Source organism: Amphibalanus amphitrite, unplaced genomic scaffold (assembly GCF_019059575.1).
Source record: "Amphibalanus amphitrite isolate SeventyFive unplaced genomic scaffold, NRLGWU_Aamphi_draft 000060F_arrow, whole genome shotgun sequence".
Taxonomy (NCBI): Eukaryota; Metazoa; Arthropoda; class Thecostraca; order Balanomorpha; family Balanidae; genus Amphibalanus; species Amphibalanus amphitrite.
The window spans coordinates 1,129,712-1,155,390 of record NW_024881556.1 but is presented as its reverse complement, the minus strand read 5'-3'; the positions used below and the strand labels follow the sequence as shown (position 1 = coordinate 1,155,390).

General features: G+C 54.3%; 1 protein-coding gene across 1 annotated transcript in view; it reads right to left on the bottom strand.

The window, feature by feature from the left end:
* Nucleotides 1-23,165, bottom strand: part of LOC122378499 (rho GTPase-activating protein 33-like) — a 162,572-nt gene extending 139,407 nt beyond the window's left edge. Inside the window, exon 1 of the mRNA XM_043359610.1 lies at nucleotides 22,780-23,165. Within this exon, the coding sequence (XP_043215545.1) occupies nucleotides 22,780-22,878 (99 nt within the window). The 5' untranslated portion in view covers nucleotides 22,879-23,165. The remainder of the gene's footprint in view (nucleotides 1-22,779) is intronic.
* Nucleotides 23,166-25,679: the final 2,514 nt, after the last annotated feature.

The following is a 25,679-nucleotide window of genomic DNA, read 5'->3' as shown; positions in this document are numbered from 1 at the left end:
CTGCAGGCAGCAGTGCTAGTTCACTGCCACACAGAGCTGCAGGCAGCAGTGCTAGTTCACTGTCACACAGAGCTGCAGACAGCAGTGCTAGTTCACTGCCACACAGAGCTGCAGACAGCAGTGCTAGTTCACTGTCACACAGAGCTGCAGACAGCAGTGCTAGTTCACTGTCACACAGAGCTGCAGACAGCAGTGCTAGTTCACTGTCAGACAGAGCTGCAGGCAGCAGTGCTAGTTCACTGTCACACAGAGCTGCAGACAGCAGTGCTAGTTCACTGTCACACAGAGCTGCAGACAGCAGTGCTAGTTCACTGCCACACAGAGCTGCAGGCAGCAGTGCTAGTTCACTGCCACACAGAGCTGCAGACAGCAGTGCTAGTTCACTGTCACACAGAGCTGCAGACAGCAGTGCCAGTTCACTGTCACACAGAGCTGCAGACAGGCAGCAGTGCTAGTTCACTGTCAGACAGAGCTGCAGGCAGCAGTGCTAGTTCACTGTCACACAGAGCTGCAGACAGCAGTGCTAGTTCACTGTCACACAGAGCTGCAGGCAGGCAGCAGTGCTAGTTCACTGTCAGACAGAGCTGCAGACAGCAGTGCTAGTTCACTGTCACACAGAGCTGCAGACAGCAGTGCTAGTTCACTGTCACAGAGCTGCAGGCAGCAGTGCTAGTTCACTGTCAGACAGAGCTGCAGGCAGCAGTGCTAGTTCACTGTCACACAGAGCTGCAGACAGCAGTGCTAGTTCACTGTCACACAGAGCTGCAGGCAGGCAGCAGTGCTAGTTCACTGTCAGACAGAGCTGCAGGCAGCAGTGCTAGTTCACTGTCACACAGAGCTGCAGACAGCAGTGCTAGTTCACTGTCACACAGAGCTGCAGACAGCAGTGCTAGTTCACTGTCACACAGAGCTGCAGGCAGGCAGCAGTGCTAGTTCACTGTCACACAGAGCTGCAGACAGCAGTGCCAGTTCTGAGTTCACTGTCACACAGAGCTGCAGGTAGCAGTGCTAGTTCACTGTCACACAGAGCTGCAGGCAGGCAGCAGTGCTAGTTCACTGTCAGACAGAGCTGCAGGCAGCAGTGCTAGTTCACTGTCACACAGAGCTGCAGACAGCAGTGCTAGTTCACTGTCACACAGAGCTGCAGACAGCAGTGCTAGTTCACTGTGACACAGAGCTGCAGACAGCAGTGCTAGCTAGTTTACTGTCACACAGAGCTGCAGACAGCAGTGCTAGCTAGTTTACTGTCACTCTACACTTTCTGACGTTTAGCCTGAGATTCATTTATGGCATTAATGCAGAGATAATAGTATTGGACAAATTCTGTGATGACCGTACGTAGCACACATATGTCACTAAGCATGCCTCTATTGGGAAATGACAGTTAAGTAAACTAATATTTTTAAGCATTTTTAAACAAATGCATTTTGTCTGGCTGTGTGCCACTCGATGTCCGAGTTGTCCGTTCGACTACTCAGCAGCATCCCTCCGCCGGCAGTCAGATCAGCAGGCAGCTATTCTAAAAGACGGCAGATTTTCCATGTGAAACAGTACGCAGCAGCGCAGTGGTTGTATCTTTACCCTGTAGGCTGTATATAGAGAACCGGCTACCGCGCGACTTCAGAGAGCGGAAGGCCAAACTCGCCTCCCATCCTCACGAAGCTACACCATGGGCGAGCCGTCGCGCCCTCTCGGAGCCACGGCACAGCCGGCTGACGGCACTCATCTCGGCTGACGGCACTCATCTCTCGGCTGACGGCACTCATCTCGGCTGACGGCGGCCCGGAGGGCCATCCTTATCTGCACCACGTGACCGTCGTGTGTGAGCATCCAGGCCCAGCCGGGGCCGGCACGGGATCGCGCGGCGCCGGGCTGCGTATGTTGTGTGTTACACCGCCCACTCGGGCAATTTGGTATGTAATAGGACATTGTGATACCCGACCCAAGAGTGACGCATTTCAAATAAAGAAAGAACGTCGTTGCTATGTTTTCTTTTCAGAGGATAAGGGAAAATTTCGAGAAAATGAACTTTTGGGACTTAAAGCCGTGTAGTTGTATAAATGAGTTCTACATTGTACCAGGGATATAATAAAATTGTTCCGACTGCATTTTATGAATATACTGAAAACGCCTCGAAGTTTACAATTGGAAGAACAACTATTAGTTCAGCAGGGAAGTAGTCAGGGGGCACGGGCCATGCCCCCCCCCCCCCCTGATGGGGAAAAATAAAAAATGATAATAAATAATTACTACAGCTGCGCCACATCCCCAAAAAAGTGGGCCAAATCCGAGGATTTCTCTTTTTTGAGGTGGTACGACACTAGGTCACCGGACACTAGGAACTAGGAAAAATGCAGTAATTTACTATAGTCTGGCAACCCTAAGAAATAATGGATTTAAAGTGCTGCGGTCATTGATGCATGTGCATTTATATTGTGAGAGCATATTTTCTCTCACAGCTTTTCACACAAATTTCTCCGAGCCATACATTTCAAGTGCTCAAAACACGTGCAAAGTGATTCAGGCGCTTTAACTTCGTTCTTTTTTAGGTTTGCCAGACTATAAATGTGGAATGATACAATTAGGAACGAAGCAACAAGACAACAGTTGGTTGATATGTATGTAAAACTATTGCGACTATCCAATGAAAGTGAGCGATTGACAATGTGGCCATAAATAACACGACTAGACCCTAATAAAAGGCTAAAGGGGTCGGTGTTCCCCCGTTTTCCCCTATATTTGAAAGCGGTTTCCTTTCAAAACAAGCGGCTAGCCTATAACTATGCAATTATTTCCGACATACGACTTCAAAAGGCAAATATGGCACAGAAGCCAACAAATAAAAAAAAAACATCCGGAATTGTGTTCAGAGGAGGCAAAACCACATGTGTCCCGTGCATCATCTATTCGCAAGTCACCAGACCAAATCATATTGGCTATTTTTCACCGAAGCAAAAACACCCACCAAACCTGACCAAACAAACAGCCGGAAACGTCAACACGTCTGCGCCCAAATTAGCCAATGCGCGTGATTAATGGGCAGTTGGTTCTCGCGTCGCGGGGCGCCCTACCGACCAAGGACGGTGACGGCATGTCATCAGCATAGTCTCTCTCTCTCTCTCTCTCTCTCTCTCTCTCTCTCTCTCTCTCTCTCTCTCTCTCTCTCTCTCTCTCTCTCTCTCTCTCTCTCTCTCTCTCTCTCTCTCTCTCTCTCTCTCTCTCTCTCTCTCTCTCTCTCTCTCTCTCTCTCTCTCTCTCTCTCTCTCTCTCTCTCTCTCTCTCTCTCTCTCTCTCTCTCTCTCTCTCTCTCTCTCTCTCTCTCTCTCTCTCTCTCTCTCTCTCTCTCTCTCTCCTCTCTCTCTCTCTCTCTCTCTCTCTCTCTCTCTCTCTCTCTCTCTCTCTCTCTCTCTCTCTCTCTCTCTCTCTCTCTCTCTCTCTCTCTCTCTCTCTCTCTCTCTCTCTCTCTCTCTCTCTCTCTCTCTCTCTCTCTCTCTCTCTCTCTCTCTCTCTCTCTCTCTCTCTCTCTCTCTCTCTCTCTCTCTCTCTCTCTCTCTCTCTCTCTCTCTCTCTCTCTCTCTCTCTCTCTCTCTCTCTCTCTCTCTCTCTCTCTCTCTCTCTCTCTCTCTCTCTCTCTCTCTCTCTCTCTCTCTCTCTCTCTCTCTCTCTCTCTCTCTCTCTCTCTCTCTCTCTCTCTCTCTCTCTCTCTCTCTCTCTCTCTCTCTCTCTCTCTCTCTCTCTCTCTCTCTCTCTCTCTCTCTCTCTCTCTCTCTCTCTCTCTCTCTCTCTCTCTCTCTCTCTCTCTCTCTCTCTCTCTCTCTCTCTCTCTCTCTCTCTCTCTCTCTCTCTCTCTCTCTCTCTCTCTCTCTCTCTCTCTCTCTCTCTCTCTCTCTCTCTCTCTCTCTCTCTCTCTCTCTCTCTCTCTCTCTCTCTCTCTCTCTCTCTCTCTCTCTCTCTCTCTCTCTCTCTCTCTCTCTCTCTCTCTCTCTCTCTCTCTCGCTCTCTCTTTCTCCATATCTCTACTTCGGCAGGGACGTAAGAGAAGGAAACGGCCGGTGACCTCAGACGTATGTGGGGCCGAGGGTCATGTGTGTATAGTCGGTCAAATATGTATCTTTCCCGGCCGCCAAGTGGCGCTACGGTCTGGATTCGATAGTTGGCTGAGCCCACACCCCAGCTGCCCTGGCGGCTCTGGCGGCCCTGTGACGTCACGCGCGGGGGGCGGAGCTACACAGCGGCCGGCTGGAGAGTGACCGCAGACCAGCACTGGACGGCCTCGCCGCCGGGTGCTCCGGCGGGTCTGGCCGGGAGAGGCGAGCAAGCGGATGCGTTAGGAATCTTAACGAATGTGAGGGCAGCGCGATGGTCTAATGATGGCTGTGCTTTCATGCGCCGTGTAAATTGTAGACTGAGTGCTATGAGCTATCAAAGGATTATCTGGTGTTTCAACAGGGGTTGCTGACCTAAAAATTAAGATGGTTGCTCTTGATACGATCGAATGCTTGGTGATATGATGATTAGCGCAAGAGAAATATTTAATCGAATTATGACCGGTTATTTTTTGATAAAGCAAAACTTTTTTTGGCATTAACGGGAAAGCGTTAAGCCATATCTACTGAAAATCTTAACCTGCGCCGGGCCGGGGGGGGGGGGCGATTTGCGCCCCCCCCCCAGGTTTTTCGCAGATAGCCGAAAAACGGCGGCGTGCAGCGCCACCAAATTTTGCATACCTGTTTTTCCATCTATTGCGCATACTGTGTGCGAATTTTGACCTTATATGACTTAAGGTCAGGTCAACAGGTCGGTTTGAGTGACCTAACGTCACAAAAAGTTTGAACTTGCACCAAAGCTACAACTGTTGACCGATCGATATGAAACTTTCAGGAGTTAGTAAGGGTGACAATATCCACAAAATGTGTGTCTCGGATTTTTTTATCTATGACCTGAGGTCAGGTCAATCTCACAACCTCCCCATTATAAGTCAATGGGATAAATTTCAACTTCATCTGAATGCCACCCGATCCACACAATATATTCAGGATCATGGTATTGCAGGTCCCTGGTGGTCATTCTACCGAAAGATGTCACTGGTGACCTTTGGAAGGTGTCGCTAGGTCATCCGAGGTCACCTGAGGTCACCAGCGGGGGTTTTCTGCAATAACTTTTGAGTGAATAGAAATAGAGACTCCGTTCGACGTTTATCATGTTTGTCTGATCAATGCGGATCGAATGATATGCAACATGACCTATTTCAGTCAGGTCATGACCTTGACCTTAGGTCAAATTTTCAACTTGACCTTTCGAGGTCACATGATATAGCTTTCGATGCGCTTTGACAAGCTAAGAACGATGACGTTCGAATCGATCCTTTATCTTGTCTGGATCAAAAGCTATTTAAGAAAAAGTATCAGAAGTAAAAACGTTTTTTATCGCTCTTTCGAACGCCGCCTACCGCTTGTCTCTACGACGCTCAGGAGTCGAGTTAGACGGGGGGGGGGCGTAAAACCGCCCCCTCCTAAAACCTCCTCAAACCTAGAGCGACTACACTCAAGTTCAAGCTAACGGTCTCCACTCTCCAATTCAGATACCTATCGAAACCTTTCCGCGACCCGGTGCTGTGGCTCAATCAGTGGGCCAGCTGGCCGCAGACCATACCCGCAGGGCATGAACCTTTGACCATATTAGGTCAACACGCCGTGGCCCCAGCCCGCTCGCCAGGTCCGCGCTCATTGGCCGACGCGGCAACCGCACAACCTGTCCCCTCCCCTCCGTAGTACTCGCAGCGGCCGGCGGATTCAGCCAAGTTACCGACCTGCCCAGCGTGGGGAGGGCCGGCCGGGAAAGATACATATTTGACCGACTATACGGGGACCGTGGCATTAGTGCGGCTGGCGGGTGCCGCGGCCGGTGGCCACGAATGGTGACACCAGACGAGTTGTCCTTCGGGGGTCACGATCGGTGTCATCAGGTATGTTGCGCAACTGAAGGTCACGCCCGGTGACGCCAGGTATGTGGTGCATCTCAAGGTCACGACCGGTGAATTAAGGTATGTGGGGCAACTGGAGGTCTGACCGGTGACTCTAGGCTGCGGGGCAATCGGAGGTCGTGACCGGGCGACCTGGGAAGGTCAGCTGGAGGTCAATAATAGTGACCCCAGACGAACGGACGGCGCGCGGCCGGAGGTCATGACCTGTGACCTCGGGAGAGTAGCCGGCCGGTCATGGCACGGCAGGCGGTCACAAGGGGCGACCGCGGGCGCGTGAAATGGCGGAAGGTCATGACGGTGACCTTAGGCAGGAGGTCGGCGGGCATGAAGCGGCGCCCCGGGTCATTAGTCGGACCGCAGGTGTGCGGAGCAGATAACCTCTGGTGACCTCAGGTGAGTAGGCAGCCGAGGTCATAACTGGGATCTCAGGCGGGTGGCGCGGCAAAAGAGGCATTGGGTCGTTTCCTCCGGTTTGGCGGGTTTGGCGGTGTGGTTCTCTCGAGAGAACTAGTCAGCGGGGGATCAACCTTACATCAGCCAACTATGTAAACGTGATTACCGTGCAGACCGGACCGAGGACGTCAATAGCCACCTTAACGGCGGAGACGGTAAGGTATGTTGACGGATCGGATAGGGACGCACGGCGAAGTGAGGGGAGAGAGGGGGAACAACGGGAGGGGGAGGGACGGCGGGAGGCGCATGGCCGCGGGGAGGCAGGGGCGAGAGGGAAGCGGAGAGGGACACGCCAGGCGCCAGTCGACAGAGGGCAGCGAGCGCGGCAACACGTGCAGCAGTGATTTTTTTTTTTTTTTACCTTCTTCCATGGAATTCCTAGAACGCTATTTCGTTTTTCTCGTTAAAGGGGAGGGGCCGTTGTGAACCCGCAGGCGGTGTGGTTCTCTCGAGGCGGTGTGGTTCTCTCGAGAGAACTAGTCAGCGGGGGATCGACCTTACATCAGCCAACTATGTAAACGTGATTACCGTGCAGACCGGACCGAGGACGTCAACATCTATTCGCAAGTCACCAGACCAAATCATATTGGCTATTTTTCACCGAAGCAAAAACACCCACCAAACCTGACCAAACAAACAGCCGGAAACGTCAACACGTCTGCGCCCAAATTAGCCAATGCGCGTGATTAATGGGCAGTTGGTTCTCGCGTCGCGGGGCGCCCTACCGACCAAGGACGGTGACGGCATGTCATCAGCATAGTAGGTAAGACAGCACTCAAGATCCAGCGGTGCCGTCCCTGCATCCCACAGCCCCACAGCCCCATCCGGTCCGGGACTGTCGGACGGGGATCACAGACCGGTGACCGGTGTCAGTCACAGACCGGTGGGCGGTGTCAGTCACAGACCGGTGTCAGTCACAGACCGGTGACCAGTGTCAGTCACAGACCAGTGAGTAGTGACCGGTGTCAGTCACAGACCCCGGTGACCGGTGTCAGTCACAGACAGGTGACCGGTGTCAGTCACAGACCGGTGTCAGTCACAGACCGGTGTCAGGTGTCAGTCAGTCACAGACTGGGCGGTGACCGTGTCAACCGGCCGAGCCCGCCATGAAAAGGGCCTTACATTGTGGCGCGTTCTATTTATCTTTTCATTACGGAGCGAGCGAAGCGAGCGGAGTCTTACGTAGAATAACGGAAATTTATGAGTATGAGCGGCCGGCCGGCCGGCCGGCCGTGCGGACGCTTTTGCGAGGCTTATATCTCAGCAACCACTTGACCGATTTACACGGGGTAATTTTTGTAGGGTAGCTTCATTTCTTCTACCAAGTATTGGACTATTCCCGATGCATGTGGGTGACCCCTTATGCACGTGCCACGCGCAAAACGAAGAGGTGTCAGTTTTGTAATTGTTGCAATATCTCGGTAACTACTTGGCCGATTGCGCTGAAAGTTGGCATGTAGGTAGGCACCCACTAGGCACTGCATATCCATGTGCCAGAGTTGGGGTGCTGCTGCACGTGCGCACGTGCAGGGGGCGTTTCCAGATCTCGAGAACGGCTGGACCGATGGCGCTCAAATTTGGTACACGGTTAGGGACCAGTTAGTAGGGTGCCGTGCACAAGTCAGTTGGGACCCATTCTGCACGTGCGCACGTGCAGGGTGCCGCTTCCAGATCTCGAGAACGGCTGGGCCGATTGTGCTCAAATTTGGCACATCGCTAGAGACCGGTTAGTAGGGTGCCGTGCACAAGTCAGTTGGAGGTACCCCTCGAAATTTCGCACGTGCAAGGCTCACCCTCTCGCTCGCTCCGTTAGTCGCCCCAAAAGGCGCTATACTGGTCTATACTGTACCTTGACATTTTTAAGCTGTATAAGTTTTATCAAATATCGATATCATATTTTATCTCATTTTTATATCCCTGTTGTGTTGCTCTTTGTGTGATTCACTTTCATTTTACCGCCTTAGATTTTGTTGCTTTGGTTACCGCGCTCGTGAATAACAATAGCTTTTGTAGTGCAGCCAAGTTCACATCGCTATAAGGAGCATTGTTTAAGTTCAGTATGCGGCCACTTTCGAACTGTCATGTCTTCATTTCGTGACAATATAATTATTTCCAGTTTTATCTATTTGTCTCGGCCGTCACAACATACATATACATGGCGCGATCCGGAGCGGCGCTGGGGTGGGTATCTGGCCCGGTTCGGAGCGGCGCTGGTGAGTATCTGGCCCGGTTCGGAGCGGCGCTGGGCACAGTGATGCAAATGGGGTTCACGAGTGGCCATAAATACCCAAAAGTCAAGTTAACCAAATCGAGTTAATTGCGATATGGCCGAGTAGACAAATGTTTGGGGCATCTGAAATCACATGGTTTTCATGTTTTTGTCAAAACCGGCCTCGTGTATAATCGTCAGAAGTCGTGACATTTTCTAGGTCGTAAAATGACGGTCAGACACTCGCAAGTTCAAACGCCGCTGGTTTGCGTTAATTTCGTACAAATTGAAAAAATTATGCATGGGAATGATTATATATTACTGAACGGCTCTGGGAAAGAAAAATGGAAACCGAGGTCTTTAAAAAATTGTAGGCACGAGGCGTAGCCGAGTGCCGGAGATTTTTTGAAGACCGAGGTTTCCATTTTTCTTCCCAGAGCAAGTTCAGTAAGATATTTCCCATACGTCGTTTAATATCTATTCAGAAACTCACAATTTAATTATTGAAATCACCTTTTTTAAGATTTTTATCAAAAAATCACCAGAACTGTAGGTCATCAACCCGTGCCGGAAAACAGTGCAGGAAAGATCACGTGCAAATGTTTCCCGCACGGCTAGGATAATGCTAAAGGGATATCTCGGCGTATGGGAATCACAAAGCCTTCTGCTTCTAATGCCGGGTCACAAAAAGCCGTATCTCATTCGCTTTGGCGGTAATATGACTATTTATCTGTTATCATCATGTTGTGATCGCAGTTTTTTACTAAGAAAAAAATGCTTTCGTTTCACCTACAGCACTTAACACAGTGTGTGCCCGTTAGTCCACCATACCATAGCCTTCCCTAATCATTTCTGAGTCGCATCGTGAAAGAATTAAGGTGCTAGCACAGGGCTGACCGGCGCTACAGAGGTTTTTGTCCGGGCGGTCGGGCGCCGCAGCGGGCGCGCAGTGGGCGGGTGGGTGCCGCCGCGCGGCGTCCGGGCGGCGCGGCGGCGCGGCCGCCCGGGCCACCGCCCGCTGCGCCGCGGCACCCGACCGTGCCGGACGAAAACTTGTGTAGCGCCGGTCAGCCCTGTGCTAGCGCCTTAATTCTTTCACTATGCGACTCAGAAATGATTAGGGAATGCTATGATATTGTGCACTAACGGGCACACACTGTGTGAAGTGCTGTAGATGAATTGAAAGCAAATATTTTTGGTAAAAAACTGCGGTTGCAACATGATTACAAATAGTTAGCTCACCGCCAAACCAAAATAGATACGGCTTTTTATGACGTGGCATTAGAAGCAGCAGGTTTCGGGGATCATTTTCATGTATAATTTTTGCAGTTTGTATGACATGAACGCATGCTAGCGGCACTTGAATTTCAAGTACCTGACAGTCATTTTACGACATCGAAAATGTCTCGACTTCTGACAATCATACACGAGGCCGGTTTTGACAAAAACATTAAAATCATACTTTTTCAGACACCCCAGACATTTGCCTGACTGACCATATTACGATTTATTCGATTAAGTGAACTTTAATTTTGGGCCTTTTTCGTATTTATGGCCACTCGTGAACCCCATTTGCATCACTGTGCTGGGGGGAGTACCTATCCGGCCCGGCCCGGCCGCTCAGAGGCTGGCAGCTCCCATCAGCGCGGCGTGGGCGTGCGGCCGCGGCGAGACGAGCAGCGGCGCACCCGCCGCGCCGCGCGAGACGAGCAGCGGCGCACCCGCCGCGCCGCGCCGCTGACCGTGACCCTGGCCGGGGGCGGCGCGCGGCCGCATACGGCCGACTCATTAGCTGGCTCGGCTGCGGGCGCCGGCTGGTCCCGGGACACCCGGTCGGCCCGCAGACGGTGCTCAGCGCCTGGCAGGGTCTGCTGAGGGGCACAGCAAGGTCTGCTGAGGGGCCAGCAGGGTCTGCTGAGGGGTCAGCAGGGTGTGCTGAGGGGCCAGCAGGGTGTGCTGAGGGCGTCGGCTGGTCCCGGGACACCCGGTCGGCCCGCAGACGGTTCTCAGCGCCTGGCAGGGTCTGCTGAGGGGCCCAGCAAGGTCTGCTGAGGGGCCAGCAGGGTCTGCTGAGAGCGTATGCACCACTGAGGTTCCGCCTTAGCGCGGCTGCCTGCCACCTGCCGCGGGGCGGCGGCGGTCATTGTGCTGGTCTGAGTGACCGGCGGTCATTGTGCTGGTCTGAGTGACCGGCGGTCATTGTGCTGGTCTGAGTGACCTGCGGTCATTGTGCTGGTCTGAGTGACCGACGGTCATTGTGCTGGTCTGAGTGACCGGCAGTCAGTGACATGAGACTTTATGTGACATCAGTGCCCCCCCCCCCGACCCTGTGCCGTGTGCTGACATCCCCGCGCGCCGCCCGGCCGTAGTCAGGGAGGGCCACACAGCAGCTCCGGCCGTGGTCCGGGACACACAGCAGCTCCGGCCGTGGTCAGGGCCACACAGCAGCTCCGGCCGTGGTTGCAGGGAGGGCCACACAGCAGCTCCGGCCGTAGTCAGGGAGGGCCACACAGCCGCTCCGGCCGTAGTCAGGGCCACACAGCAGCTCCAGCCGTAGTCCGGGCCACACAGCAGCTCCGGCCGTAGTCAGGGAGGGCCACACAGCAGCTCCGGCCGTAGTCCGGGCCACACAGCAGCTCCGGCCGTGGTCAGGGCCACACAGCAGCTCCGGCCGTAGTCCGGGCCACACAGCAGCTCCGGCCGAAGTCAGGGAGGGCCACACAGCAGCTCCGGCCGTAGTCAGGGAGGGCCACACAGCAGCTCTGGCCGTAGTCCGGGCCACACAGCAGCTCCGGCCGTGGTCCGGGCCACACAACAGCTCCGGCCGTGGTCAGGGCCACACAGCAGCTCCGGCCGTAGTCCGCTCCGGGCCACACAGCAGCTCCGGCCGTAGTCCGGGCCACACAGCAGCTCCGGCCGTAGTCAGGGCCACACAGCAGCTCCGGCCGTAGTCAGGGCCACACAGCAGCTCCGGCCGTAGTCAGGGCCACACAGCAGCTCCGGCCGTGGTCCAGGCCACACAGCAGCTCCGGCCGTAGTCAGGGAGGGCCACACAGCAGCTCCGGCCGTAGTCCGGGCCACACAGCAGCTCCGGCCATGGTCAGGGCCACACAGCAGCTCCGGCCGTAGTCAGGGCCACACAGCAGCTCCGGCCGAAGTCAGGGAGGGCCACACAGCAGCTCCGGCCGTAGTCAGGGAGGGCCACACAGCAGCTCCGGCCGTAGTCCGGGCCACACAGCAGCTCCGGCCGTGGTCCGGGCCACACAGCAGCTCCGGCCGTGGTCAGGGCCACACAGCAGCTCCGGCCGTAGTCCGCTCCGGGCCACACAGCAGCTCCGGCCGTAGTCCGGGCCACACAGCAGCTCCGGCCGTAGTCAGGGCCACACAGCAGCTCCGGCCGTAGTCAGGGCCACACAGCAGCTCCGGCCGTAGTCAGGGCCACACAGCAGCTCGGCCGTGGTCCAGGCCACACAGCAGCTCCGGCCGTAGTCAGGGAGGGCCACACAACAGCTCCGGCCGTAGTCCGGGCCACACAGCAGCTCCGGCCATGGTCAGGGCCACACAGCAGCTCCGGCCGTAGTCCGGGCCACAAAGCAGCTCCGGCCGTAGTCCGGGCCACACAGCAGCTCCGGCCGTAGTCCGGGCCACACAGCAGCTCCGGCCATGGTCAGGGCCACACAGCAGCTCCGGCCGTAGTCAGGGCCACACAGCAGCTCCGGCCGGCCGTAGTCCGGGGGCCACACAGCAGCTCCGGCCAGCCGATGGGAGGGTGGGCGCCGCCCGGCCGTAGTCCGGGCCACACGCAGCTCCGGCCAGCCGCGATGGGAGGGTGGGCGTCGGCGTGGGAGTCGACTGTTCGGCACACGGCGCCGGTACACCGGCGGGGCGGGGGGGGGGGGCAGAGCACCGGATGCACACTGCGCGTCGGGACGGAGGAGTGCAGGAGCACTGTGCCCAGAGCGCAGAGGTGGGGCTCAGGTATTGTTCCATGGTCTGTCGAGACAGGCAGCGACAGATGGTCATTTGCATAGGTGGGTGTTCTGGCCGAAATCTGAGCCAAACTCCACGGAGCGTATCTGCCTTAACCACGAAAACGAGGCACACGGCCGCCCATTGCCCAAGGCAGGGAGGGTTCCCAGTCCTGCAGGAGCTGGGAAACCGTCAGCCCGGCGTGCCATCAGTCAGGGAGGGGGGGGGGGCGACTGCTCAGCCGTCCCGTCATAGGATAGGATAGGATAGGACACAGCGCGGCCCCGTGACACCGCGGTATTGGGGGATAGGACACAGCGGCTCCGTGACACGGAACAGACCAGACAGCGACACGGATATAGAAAACAACGTGGCGCACACGGGAATGTGGCACCATTACCAGGCATTGCCATTCCTATTCCAATTCCTGTTAGGGACTGTACCGCTGGCTATGCAAGCGCCAGTTCGTGTAAAATGTACTCACAGGGACGGCCCGCCGCGAGTCCCCAGCCCCGGCACATACCTGGGACGGACGGGGCACCGTTCACACATCCTAGCCACAAACAGCGGCGGCTCCGCATTCACAGACACAAACCTGGCCTCCCCTCCAGGACTGCAGTGCACCCTGTCACCTCTCCCGGGCCGCGGGCCCGGTCAGACTGCACCCGCTGTCACCTCTCCCGGGCCGCGGGCCCGGTCAGACTGCACCAACTGCCACCTCACCTGCACTGTACGACGTGTGTATGCACGAGCCGACGTCACAGCCGACACCGGCACCGCGGCTCACGGCACACGTGGCGGTACGTGGCGATACGTGGCGGCACGTGGCGATACGTGGCGGCACGTGGCGCCAGGGAACGCCGCACCGCGGAGCGCGGACTGCGCGTGCCTCTCTGCGGCGCTTCAGAGAGCCTCTGGTGCGGCTCGGGATATTCCGTTTCAGGGCCAGCGCTCCCGGGTATGTTAATGAGCTGGGAGGAGCACAGGAGCTGGCCGCGCAGACAGCTGACCTCGCGGCCCGGGTCGAGGTCACAGCTGACGCTGGCAGGACACAGTGCGCCTGCGGGCGTCTGACCCGGCCAGGCCTGCTCAGTCCGGGCTAGCCCTTACACTATAGGGTAGGAAAGGAGATCCAATACGATCAGGATACCCAGATTACCAATCTGAGCTGCGACCAATTTTCATGTTCAGTTTACTTTTTTTAAACACTGGGGTATGTACTATGTATGTCAGCTCGATAAGCATTACGCAATGAGCGTTTACCAGCAACAAGTAACACTTTTTCCTCTAAATCTTCATGTTAGTACTGATTTTTGGAGACAGCTGACGATGAAAATTAATTAGCTGCAACTCGGTGCACGAGGGACGACGTTTCATAAAGGCAGACTCCTCTGTCAAGGCAGTGTGTAGAAACGGTCACCAATATGAGACAAGCTTCCTTGTATTGCCTCCAAGAATTAACCTTGCTGGGTGAGAGTGCCCTTTTGTCAGCTTTTCGTGAGTTTACGGCCACCTCGAGAACAGAAACAATCAAAGGTGTCTAAAAATTGTGAACAATTGAGACAAAACACATATTTGCTACTTGAGGTCACTGATACTAGGTCAGGTCACAGAGGTCAGGTCACTGGGGGGGGGGGGGGGTCACAATATGAAAGTGTCGTGTGATACATGTTTTATGGTCCATTTTACATGACAAATGCGATTATGTCGGTCAGGCAGACTTTTGGACCAGCTTAGGTCACGTTTTGGTCAAGGTCAGGTCAAGGTCAGGTCAAGGTCAGGTCAAGGTCAGGTCAAGGTCAGGTCAAGGTCAGGTCAAGGTCAGGTCAAGGTCAGGTCAAATTAGGTCAAATTTCAAAGTTGATATTTTTGCATAAAATGGGTATCGATTCGATGCAGCTCGTCACGGGGAGTTCAATGGTGGTCTCCATTTTGCGCTACGAGGTCTAGAATTGCTAAAAATTGAATTCAAATTGAATTCAAAAATTTGACGTCATCAATTTTTAACAGTTTTTTTTTCGCTATAACTTGGCCAAAAAAAGAGGTATCGATCTAAAATTTGGTATGTATATCGAAGAGCGCAGGGACTATCACATATATTCCGGTTTTTACGAAATTCAAAATTTTTTGAAATTCTTTGAGTTTTTCTTTAAAAAATCTTTTTTTTTTATTTTTGGGGGTCAAAATCCCAAAATTTCGAAAATCCGAGATAGCAGTTTTGTAGCGGCGTCTTTTCTCTACACAACCACATAAAGAACTTTAAAATTGCTTGTTAACTGTAGAATTGGTGAGCGTTTCAAGATGTCATGTTTTTTGCTCATTTTTACTCGAACATGACCTCAGTTTGACCTCAATAACTCCTGACCTGAGATGACCTGTGACTTGAAATTTTGTGTGAAGGTGTCAAATTGATGCCCGGTAAGGTACCCAAAATTTGGCGGCGCAGCGCCGCCGTTTTCTCGCTATTTAAGAAAAAACCACAGGGGGGCCAAAATGGCCCCTCCATCAGGGCGCGGGTTATTAATTAGGGTAACGCGAAAAACAATTACATATACGCAGCACAGGCTGTCTGGCAGTTTTAGCTGCGATGTGACGTTTATTACACGCAACTCGCAAGCCTAGTTACAACATGTCTGGCCAGTGTAAAATATGAGCAGTTACGTGCCACGCGACTGTTTAGCCTTGTGTAATGTGTAGGTATGTCATTGTGATAATATGATAACAGGTAGGTACTAAATCACTACAGCAAAAGTAGGGACATGACCAAATTTTCTGTTGCCGAGTATCAAACAATGCGATGTGTTTACATTCCAGCTCACTAATGAAAAGCTCCCAACATCGCACACACATGTGCCGTTGCCTCCTGCAGCTAGTGGAGCCGCCACTCCCCCAGGGGCCGACAGGTCCCCTCGGATACTGCAGCGGGGCCGACAGGTCCCCTCTGACACTCCCCCAGGGGCCGAAAGGTCCCCTCGACACTCCCCCAGGGGCCGACAGGTCCCCTCTGATACTGCAGTGGAGCCGACAGGTCCCCTCTGACACTGCAGTGGAGCCGCCACTCCCCAAGGGGCCGACAGGTCCCCTCTGACACTGCAGCGGAGCCGACACCTGATACAGCAGCGCGGCCGAGACTGCCCACACGGGGGTAGGAGCTGACGGAGCTGACAGCCTGACAGGCGTCCCTCCGGGCGCCGGCGGCAGACCCGGAGGTCCCTCCGTCCAAACGGCGCAAACCGGCAACCCAGTCACGTCGGCTGCTTGCAAAACGTCCTCCGATGAGGCGGCGGCGGCACTTTCTCTGCGCGGGGCGGACAGCGAGGTAGCCACGGGCCTACGCGCGGCCGTCTGTCTGTCTGTCTGTCTGTCTGTCTGTCTGTCTTTGCGCGTGGGACACAATGGTGGCGCTGCGGAGACAATTGGAAAACGCACATAGAAGCGCGTGACACACAGAGTGAAACGTCGGCAGGCGAAATTGGCGTGACCAGACGCGCGCGGCGACAGGTGCGACAATCGCCGATCATCGGAGGGACGGCGGTGACGGCAGAAAATGCCGACACGACGCGGAGAGAGCGCCGCCGCTCAGCGGAGAGCGACAGGTGCACAGTCGGCCCGCCGTCTCCTTGCCTCATCACAAACCAAACAAATCACGAGCATCTAATGGCCCGCGTAAATCATCGCACGATATGACACAGATGTCTTGGGGTTGCTTCATGACTCATGTCATGCCTGTTCGGTATTCGCTTTAGATTCCCTGTGGTCGACAGGACGGTTTCGCTAATGGCGCTGATGGCTGAGGTCGGCGGGCGGCGGCCGGCCGGAGGTGCAGGCTGCCGCCGAGCCGGGAGCCGGCCGATGAGCTGCACGCACCGGTCTGCGAGGGCAGCACTTTCACTATTCACCGGTCATACCGGCCGGTCAGCGGCGCCGGGCGCGGCAACAGGCTGCCCGACAGACTACCAGACAGACGGACAGACAAACTGACTGGCAGACAGACGGACAGACAAACTGGCTGACAGACAAACTGACAGGCTGACAGACAGACTGATATAGGCTGCCAGACAGACGGACAGACTGGACGGCAGGTTCCGTCGGTTCCATCCCGTATATTCTTTCAGATCCTGGCAGGTCCTGTTGGCTTCCCCCCCCCCCTTGCAGGTTCCGTCGGCCATCCCTCCCGTGTGTTTCCCAGACTCGCGCGGATTCTGTCGACTCCGTCCCGTATGTGTTCTGCGATCCCGGAGTGTTCCGTGGGCTCGGTTCCATCCCATGTATGTTCTCCAGGGCTCGGTTCCATCCCATGTATGTTCTCCAGTGCTCGGTTCCATCCCTTGTATGTTCTCCGTGGGCTCGGTTCCATCCCATGTATGCTCTCCAGCCCACGCAGCGTCCCTCCCGTGTTTTATCTCTCCTCGGCGCTTGTCGGAGCAGTCGGCGACCTTCAGACGCGGCTAACCCCGCGGTCACGGAGCTAACCCGGCTCCGGCGGGGAGGGGGGACTCCGGTACAGCCGGCCGGGGGGCGTGCCGAGTGGGACAGCACCCGCCGATAGGCAAAGAACCCATGGCCAGCCCCCGCCTTCGCGGGCCTCCGTGACTCTGCCTCCACCTCCGTGACTCTGCCTCTGCTCAGCTGCCGCAGCCGAGGCCGTGCCGTGCTCCTGGGAAGAGGTCAGGTGGCCGCTCCTTCGCTACTACAGCTGGCAGCAGTGTCCCATCAGCTTCAGGCTGTGTGGTACTACATACATACCACTACATATATCACAGTTATTTCAGGCGATTATAATCATAGACGGCGGAACGGGGAGGGCACCGAGGCACCGTGCCCCCTTTGATTTTGGCATTTTAACATAAGCCCTGTGGGCGTTGCATGGAAAGAATGGGACCAAAAGTCGGCGGTGCCCCCTTATTTGAAGGTGTTCCGTCGTTACTGATTATAATACCTACGCTAAGAGGAATTTGGCAATAGATAAATGCCTGAATATCATTTGGTATCTAGGGAGATGCGAATGAAATTGGGTCAAATTAAATAAATAAGGACAGAAAGAGCCATGAATCAACAAGGCACCAATGAAATAATTTCATGCACCTCCATCTCGTTAACCAAAGTTGTGGTCTGCGGATCCTACAGTCTCCCGGGGTCTAACCAAACGACCACTGTTATGTAGGTATACAGTAATCCGACCGGCCGCGGTTGGTGACGCGGCCGCAGATCGGAGAACCGGACGGCGCGGTGGTGACACGGCACCGGTCCGCGGTGTCACCGTCCGCGGCCACAGGACCTGAGCCGTACCCGTGCACCCGGCCACAGGACAGTACCTGAGCCGTACCCGTGCACCCGGACACAGGACCTGAGCCGTACCCGTGTACCCGGCCACAGGACCTGAGCCGTACCCGTGTACCCGGCCACAACAGTACCTGAGCCGTACCCGTGTACCGGCCACAGGACCTGAGCCGTACCCGTGTACCCGCCACAGGACCTGAGCCGTACCCGTGTACCCGCCACAGGACCTGAGCCGTGCCCGTGCACCCGGACACAGGACCTGAGCCGTACCCGTGTACCCGACACAGGACCTGAGCCGTGCCCGTGCACCCGGACACAGGACCTGAGCCGTACCCGTGTACCCGGCCACAGGACAGTACCTGAGCCGTACCCGTGCACCCGGACACAGGACCTGAGCCGTACCCGTGTACCCGGCCACAGGACCTGAGCCGTACCCGTGTACCCGGCCACAACAGTACCTGAGCCGTACCCTGTACCGGCCACAGGACCCGAGCCGTACCCGTGTACCCGGCCACAGGACAGTACCTGAGCCGTACCCGTGCACCCGGACAAAGGACCTGAGCCGTACCCGTGTACCCGGCCACAGGACCTGAGCCGTACCCGTGTACCCGGCCACAGGACCTGAGCCGTACCCGTGTACCCGGCCACAACAGTACCTGAGTCGTACCCGTGTACCGGCCACAGGACCTGAGCCGTACCCGTGTACCCGCCACAGGACCTGAGCCGTACCCGTGTACCCGCCACAGGACCTGAGCCGTGCCCGTGCACCCGGACACAGGACCTGAGCCGTACCCGTGTACCCGACACAGGACCTGAGCCGTGCCCGTGCACCCGGACACAGGACCTGAGCCGTACCCGTGTACCCGGCCACAGGATAGTACCTGAGCCGTACCCGTGCACCCGGACACAGGACCTGAGCCGTACCCGTGTACCCGCCACAGGACCTGAGCCGTACCCGTGTACCCGCCACAGGACCTGAGCCGTACCCGTGTACCCGACACAGGACCTGAGCCGTGCCCGTGCACCCGGACACAGGACCTGAGCCGTACCCGTGTACCCGCCACAGGACCTGAGCCGTACCCGTGTACCCGCCACAGGACCTGAGCCGTACCCGTGTACCCGCCACAGGACCTGAGCCGTACCCGTGTACCCGGCCACAGGACCTGAGCCGTACCCGTGTACCCGCCACAGGACCTGAGCCGTACTCGTGTACCCGGACACAGGACCTGAGCTGTACCCGTGTACCCGCCACAGTACCTGAGCTGTACCCGTGTACCCGCCGCGGCCACAGGACCTGAGCCGTACCCGTGTACCCGGCCACAGTACACCTGAGCCGTACCCGTTTACCCGAGCAGCGCCGCCCAGAATCGACTGGCTGCGGGAACTCGTGCCGATTCCAGGACAAAAAGTCAAAAGACAAAATGTCAAAAGACAAAAAGTCAAATGCAAAAAGTCAAAATGGATAAAAGTCAAATGGAAAAAAGTCAAATGGATAAAAGTCAAAACGGATAAAAGTCAAAAGACAAAAAGTCAAATGGCAAAAAGTCAAAACGTCCAAAAGTCAAAAATGCAAAAAGTCAAATGGCAAAAAGTCAAAATGGCGAAAAGTCAAAAACGCAAAAAGTCAAAAGCAAAAAGTCAAATGGCGAAAAGTCAAAATGGCAAAAAGTCAAAAACGCAAAAAGTCAAAAGCAAAAAGTCAAATGGCAAAAAGTCAAAATGGCGAAAAGTCAAAAACGAAAAAAGTCAAAAGCAAAAAAGTCAAATGGCAAAAAGTCAAAATGGCGAAAAGTCAAAAACGCAAAAAGTTAAAAGCAAAAAGTCAAATGGCAAAAAGTCAAAAAACGCGAAAAGTAAAAAGACAAAAAGTGAAAAACGGCAAAAAAGTCAAAATAATAAAAATCAAATGGAAAGTCAAATAAGAAAAAGTCAAAAGTAAAAAGTCATATAGGTATCTAAAAAACCATAAGACACCGTTCGCTCGTAATTAACCCTATGGCGTTGCATGGAAAGAAATGAGTTCAAACTGCCTCGAGCCCGGCTCCAACATTGAGAAAGTTCCAGCGCCAGTGCTCCCACATGTAATAATAACCTGTGAATCATGTTCATTTTATTACTTAATGGATTCGTTCATTAAAATATGTTCATTTCTTTTAACCAAATTTCTATAAACCCAGCGCGTTGGATGCTGGACCAGTCAGCGATGACCGTACAGAGACCAGAGAGCGTGAGTGGACGGAGGGGACCGCGTCCAGTCTATCGGGCACGTTTAAACTTTCAGATAAAACTTTGCCATAGCACTGGAATTGCACGATGGGGCAGTGGTGACCCGGGAACGTTTGAAAAGTTGATGGGGTAGGTTGAAAGTTGAGGGGACAAAAATTGCAACTCAAAATTTTGAAATTATCTCGTCTTTTGTATTTTTTACTTTAAGTCCATTGACGTCATTTAAGCGTTAATCACATGGTATTTTTTTATTTTGAGGTTTTGGCTTTTCACCAGGGCCTCCTCTCAGGGGCAACACTTTCCAAAAATTATTGGTAGGGCTCTAATGTAAATTTTTGCCAATTCAAAGCGATTCTTTCCACGCAACGCCATAGGCATAATGTTAAATTTCCAAAATTATTGGTAGGGCTCGGGCCCTACCATGCCTATACAAAACGACACCCATGCCTCCTCTAACATGTTAACTGCGGGAGCTGCAGCCCCCGCAGTCATCCTCCAAACTGGTCACTGAGGGGTGCCTTAGTCATTTTTTAGTCTTAGACGTTTTTGGTAGGGGTTACCTTAGTCATTGCCCGTGATCGGGCCCCCCAGTCAAAACTGCTTAGAGGAGGCACTGCTTTTCACTCGCTCCCATGGGGGAGGGGCTGCCGCCGCCCGACGTGCTCCGCGCACCACGGACGCCACGCGAGCGCTGCTGGCGCGGCGGCGCGCACTGCTCGGCCCGCGCGCCGAGCCCTATACGGTGGTGAACCGGCAGTGTCGAGCGGCCATCAGACGTGACCACGCGGCATACTATGCTGACCAGCTGCGTGAGGCAGGAGCGGCGAGGATGTGGACAGTGCTGCGGCCGGTGATCGGGGCGGGGAAGAGTGCCACTGCTGCTGCGCCAGCGTGCACGCCGGAAGCGCTCAACGCGTATTATGTGAGCGTGGGCCCCACCACCGCAGCCAGCGTCCCTGCCCCGCTGCTGCGGACCCCGGTACCTGTCAGAATCCCTCGCGTACTCACATGTTCCTTACAACTTCAGTGGGTAGGGTACGTTGCGCTGTATAATATTTTTCAAAAGATGAAAAGATCGATGCTTCGACTTTTATCCTTTTGACTTTTTATTTCAGACTTTGACTTCGACTTTTCTATTTTATACTTTTTTCATTTTTTGACTTTTTGTATTTTGACTTTTATCCGTTTTGACTTTTTGGTTTTGACTTTTTGTCTTTTGACTTTTTTCCATTTGACTTTTTTATCTTTTGACTTTTACACGTTTTGACTTTTTGTCTTTTGACTTTTTTCCGTTTTGACTTTTATCCTTTTGACTTTTTGCATTTTTGACTTTTTGTCTTTTGACTTTTACACGTTTTGACTTTTTGCTTTTGACTTTTTGCATTTTTGACTTTTTGTCATTTGACTTTTTGCGTTTTTGACTTTTGCACATTTTGACTTTTTGCTTTTGACTTTTTGTCTTTTGACTTTTATCCGTTTTGACTTTTATCTTTTTGACTTTTATCCTGTTTGACTTTTTGCATTTGACTTTTTGTCTTTTGACTATTTGTCTTTTGACTTTATTCCTTTTGACTTTTTGTCCGGTTACCACTCGTGCCACCGTTCAATGGTGAGCAGGTGTTCATACTCGATCGCGAGTGTCGGACGGTGGAAAATGGAGTCCGTCTAACCGGTGCTCCTTCGGAAACAGATGAGTATCAAAGAAATAGGCATATTGAAAATATTATGGATTGCGTTAGGATTTAACTAAGGAGCGGGTTCAACATGGCGGGGTAGCAAGCTCGATATAAGAATATAGTCCTTTGACTGAACCTTTTAGTGATAAAATGCATTGAGAGGTTTTGCACATAATTTGCACATAATATTGTATCCTCAGCAAATATGTCAATGCGATATAGATAAATGTAAAGATGGCCAGAGCGCAGTGTTTGAGCCCCGTTTGTTCTCTGTAGTAAACGATGTCGTCCAGCCACTACCACATTGATCTGACCGCAGGTAATGCTGCGAGAGTGTGAGACTGCGCGGCCGGGCCGCGGCGTGGAGAGTCATCCCTGGGAGGACTCAGCGACTCGCCTCCCGGGCCGCTCACCGGGCCGCGGCGCGGTGAGTCATCCCTGGGAGGACTCACCGACTCACCTCCCAGCGAGCCACGGAGCTCGGCTGCGCCCCCGGGGGGGGGGGGGGGGCGGCGGCCCTCAGACCCATACCCCGCACCACGGAGGCGCCACCTGCACCGCACCACTAGCAGCTGGCCTTCGCAGCCGGCTCTGACCTGAGGCTCTCTTACAGCTCTGACCTGAGGGGTGATATTCGAACAGGTCTGACCTGAGCGGGGACATGTCTAACCTGGGGGATGATAATGGGACAGGTCTGATTTGAGGGACGATATTGGAGCAGATCTGACCCATGGCTGCGGTGGCCCAGGCGGGACCTCGGTGAGTGGGGCGGCGTTGGGGGGTGGGGCCGGCGGTGAGTGGGGCGGCGTTGGGGACCGGCGGTGGCGTTGGGACCCCGGTGAGTGGGCGGCGTTGGGGGGGGGGGTCGGCGGTGAGTGGGGCGGCGTTGGGGGGCCGGCGGTGAGTGGGGCGGCATTGGGGGGCCGGCGGTGAGTGGGGCGGCGTTGGGGGGGGGGGGCGGCAGCGCCGGTCCGACCGCTCACCTGCTGTTTGGCCTGCAGGCGGCCCTTCTCCCAGGAGCTGAACAGGGCTCCGGCCGAGTTGTGGTACACCGTGGCGGCCGGCTCCATGGGCGCCATCATGGGCGGGTCGGCGCGGCCGGCCCGGGCCAGCCGTCACCGAGACCAGGTCACACCGACACCGCCAGTCCGGCGCGGGAACGTCCGGTCACAGCCGTCCGCTGAGTGGCGGCACTCGGCGGATATCTCCGTCTCCACCCACCACCACCCGCCTGCGCGGCTAGCCAGACACGGCGTCCCCTGCAGCACGGGCTCACCGGTATCCGCCACCGTCCGACCCCGGCCGGCGCAGCGCGTCACACCGCGTCACACCGCGTCAAGCGCTACTGTGCGGCGGCTCCGCACATCATCGAGCGCCGCCCCCGCGCCGCCGCGCGGTTTGTGGAGACACTCCGGTCGGGCCCGGTCGGTCGGTTTGTGGAGACACTCCGGTCGGCCGGTCGGTTTGTGGAGACACTCCGGTCGGCCGGTCGGTTTGTGGAGACACTCCGGTCGGCCGGTCGGTTTGTGGAGACACTCCGGTCGGGCCCGGTCGGTTTGTGGAGACACTCCGGTCGGCCGGTCCCGCCGCGCGGCTGGCGCCCGTGCCGCTGCGATCCGCCGTGTCGTGTCCAGATACACCGGTCCCGAACCCTGTCCCGCCCGCTCCGCTCACCGGCAGTGCTCACACTCAACTGGCGGCGGGCAGCCGGCGACGGGACCAGCCCAGGACCAGCCGACCAGTGACGGGCCGACGGCGCACCAGCCCAGGATCAGCCGACCGGCGACGGGCCGACGGCGCACCAGCCGACCGGTGACGGGCCGACACGGCGGACCAGCCGACCCAACCTGTCGGTGACAGCGGACCGGCCCACAGCGTGGCCGAACGCGCCACTTTAATCCCAGTTTAGCGCCAATTTAATCCCAGCGCCGCCCGGATCCACTGAAAATGGTTCTCTGGTTCCTAAACTGATATTGAACCTATGCAGGATATTTCGCAATACATTCTAAATGCTTGCTTACACATAATGGCCTATTTACATCTCATTATGTGAGAAAAAGGTAAGAACTATAACTCACTTTAACCCTCGCATGTGTAGGGGGGGGGGGGTCGGATGGACCCCCCCCATGGTTTTTCGCGAATAACTCGCGTAAAAAGCGGCCGATCGCGACGAAACTTTCAGTACCCTCGCATTGATCAATTTTACACCTACCCTGAAAATTTCATGACCCTGACCCAAATGACCTTTGACCTGTGACCTCTTTTCCGAGACCATGTTTGGCCGGAATCGCGATTTCGCGTATGTCGGCTCGCACTAGCCGCGTGTTTGCAAGCTTTTCGTGGTTTCAAACGTTCAAACATGTGATTTGATGTTACTCCCGTGTGTGTCAAGGTCACCTGAAGGTCAGGTCAGGTCATTGACCTTTGGTGACCTCGGGTGACCTCGGGTCACTTTTTCGAGTTTTACATGTTTCTAGGCTAGTTTTTGGAGCTGAATTCGAATTTAGCAACCATTTGAACATTTACTAAGTAGTTTTGGTGACTTCGTAACATGTTACGAAGCTGTCAGAGGCGGTTGACACGTACTACGAGTACGAATAGGGTAAGGGCGGGTAAGAGTACGCGGGCGATAAGAGTACGCATCAGCTGTTTCGGTTGCTTAGCAACGCGGGTTTGTCGAGTTCATGAAGTGACATGAAGCCGCCAGTGCGTGCTTGTCACCAACGGAACGTGGGCGTTGAGCGGCGACGCTGTTGAGTTTAAGGCGATGAATATTATTTTCGAGCGTTATGATAGTATTATGGTATGGTACAATAATGTTGATACTTGGCAGTTCAGATAAGGTACATTTCCGCGATTGTTGTGGGAAACTTGTGAGGTTATCTGGGGAAATACTGTGCAGTGCAATATTCTGTTTGCGAAGTTTTGCACAACGTTTCGGGGTTGTTTTGTGCGCGAATTGCATGTACGCTAAGAGGACGCACTGTTCAGGAGGGTAAGAGTACGCAGAATTATACATTAAATCGAATATACAGAAATATACAATTATTAATCTATCGCTCAATGACGTTTGTTTTGTAGGTATATCATCAATGGAGCACTGTGATGCAGATGCGTACCCGAAATTCTTCCAAATACGAGTTATTCTCCCTTTTGATTGTGCATGTTTTTAAAGAAACACACGACATGATTATTTACTGATTTATAGACTTGAAAGATTTATTTTATGTTTTTCTTTTTGGATACTAGAATTAACTTAAATGCCCTCTGAGTTTGAAGTTAAGCATTTGGACAGTACAAGCTACATAGGTGTGTGTTCATACACTGAAAAAAATAATGACACCTAAAAGGGGTGTTTTTTGAAGCGTACCAAAAACGCGCAGTTTTCTGGAGTCCGATTACACCCGGAATCAGACACTTTCTAGGGTATTATGACACTGGTTGAGGGTGTATTTTAACACCGTAGGTCGTCAAATGATTCCCGGAATCATACGCCTTATGGAATAAAAATACACCCCAAATCAGAGTCATAATACTCTAGGAAGTGTCTGAAGTGTCTGATTCCGGGTGTAATCTGACTCCTGGAAACTGCGCGTTTTTGGTACGCTTCAAAAAACACCCCTTTTAGGTGTCACTTCAGGGAGTAATCGGATCTTGAGGGTGTATTTTGATCCCACACGGTGTATGATTCCGGGAATCATTTGACGACATGTGGTATAAAATACACCCCAAATCAGAGTCATAATACTCTAGGAAGTGTCTGAAAAGTCTGATTCCGGGTGTAATCTGACTCCTGGAAACTGCGCGTTTTTGGTACGCTTCAAAAAACACCCCTTTTAGGTGTCACTTCAGGGAGTAATCGGATCTTGAGGGTGTATTTTAA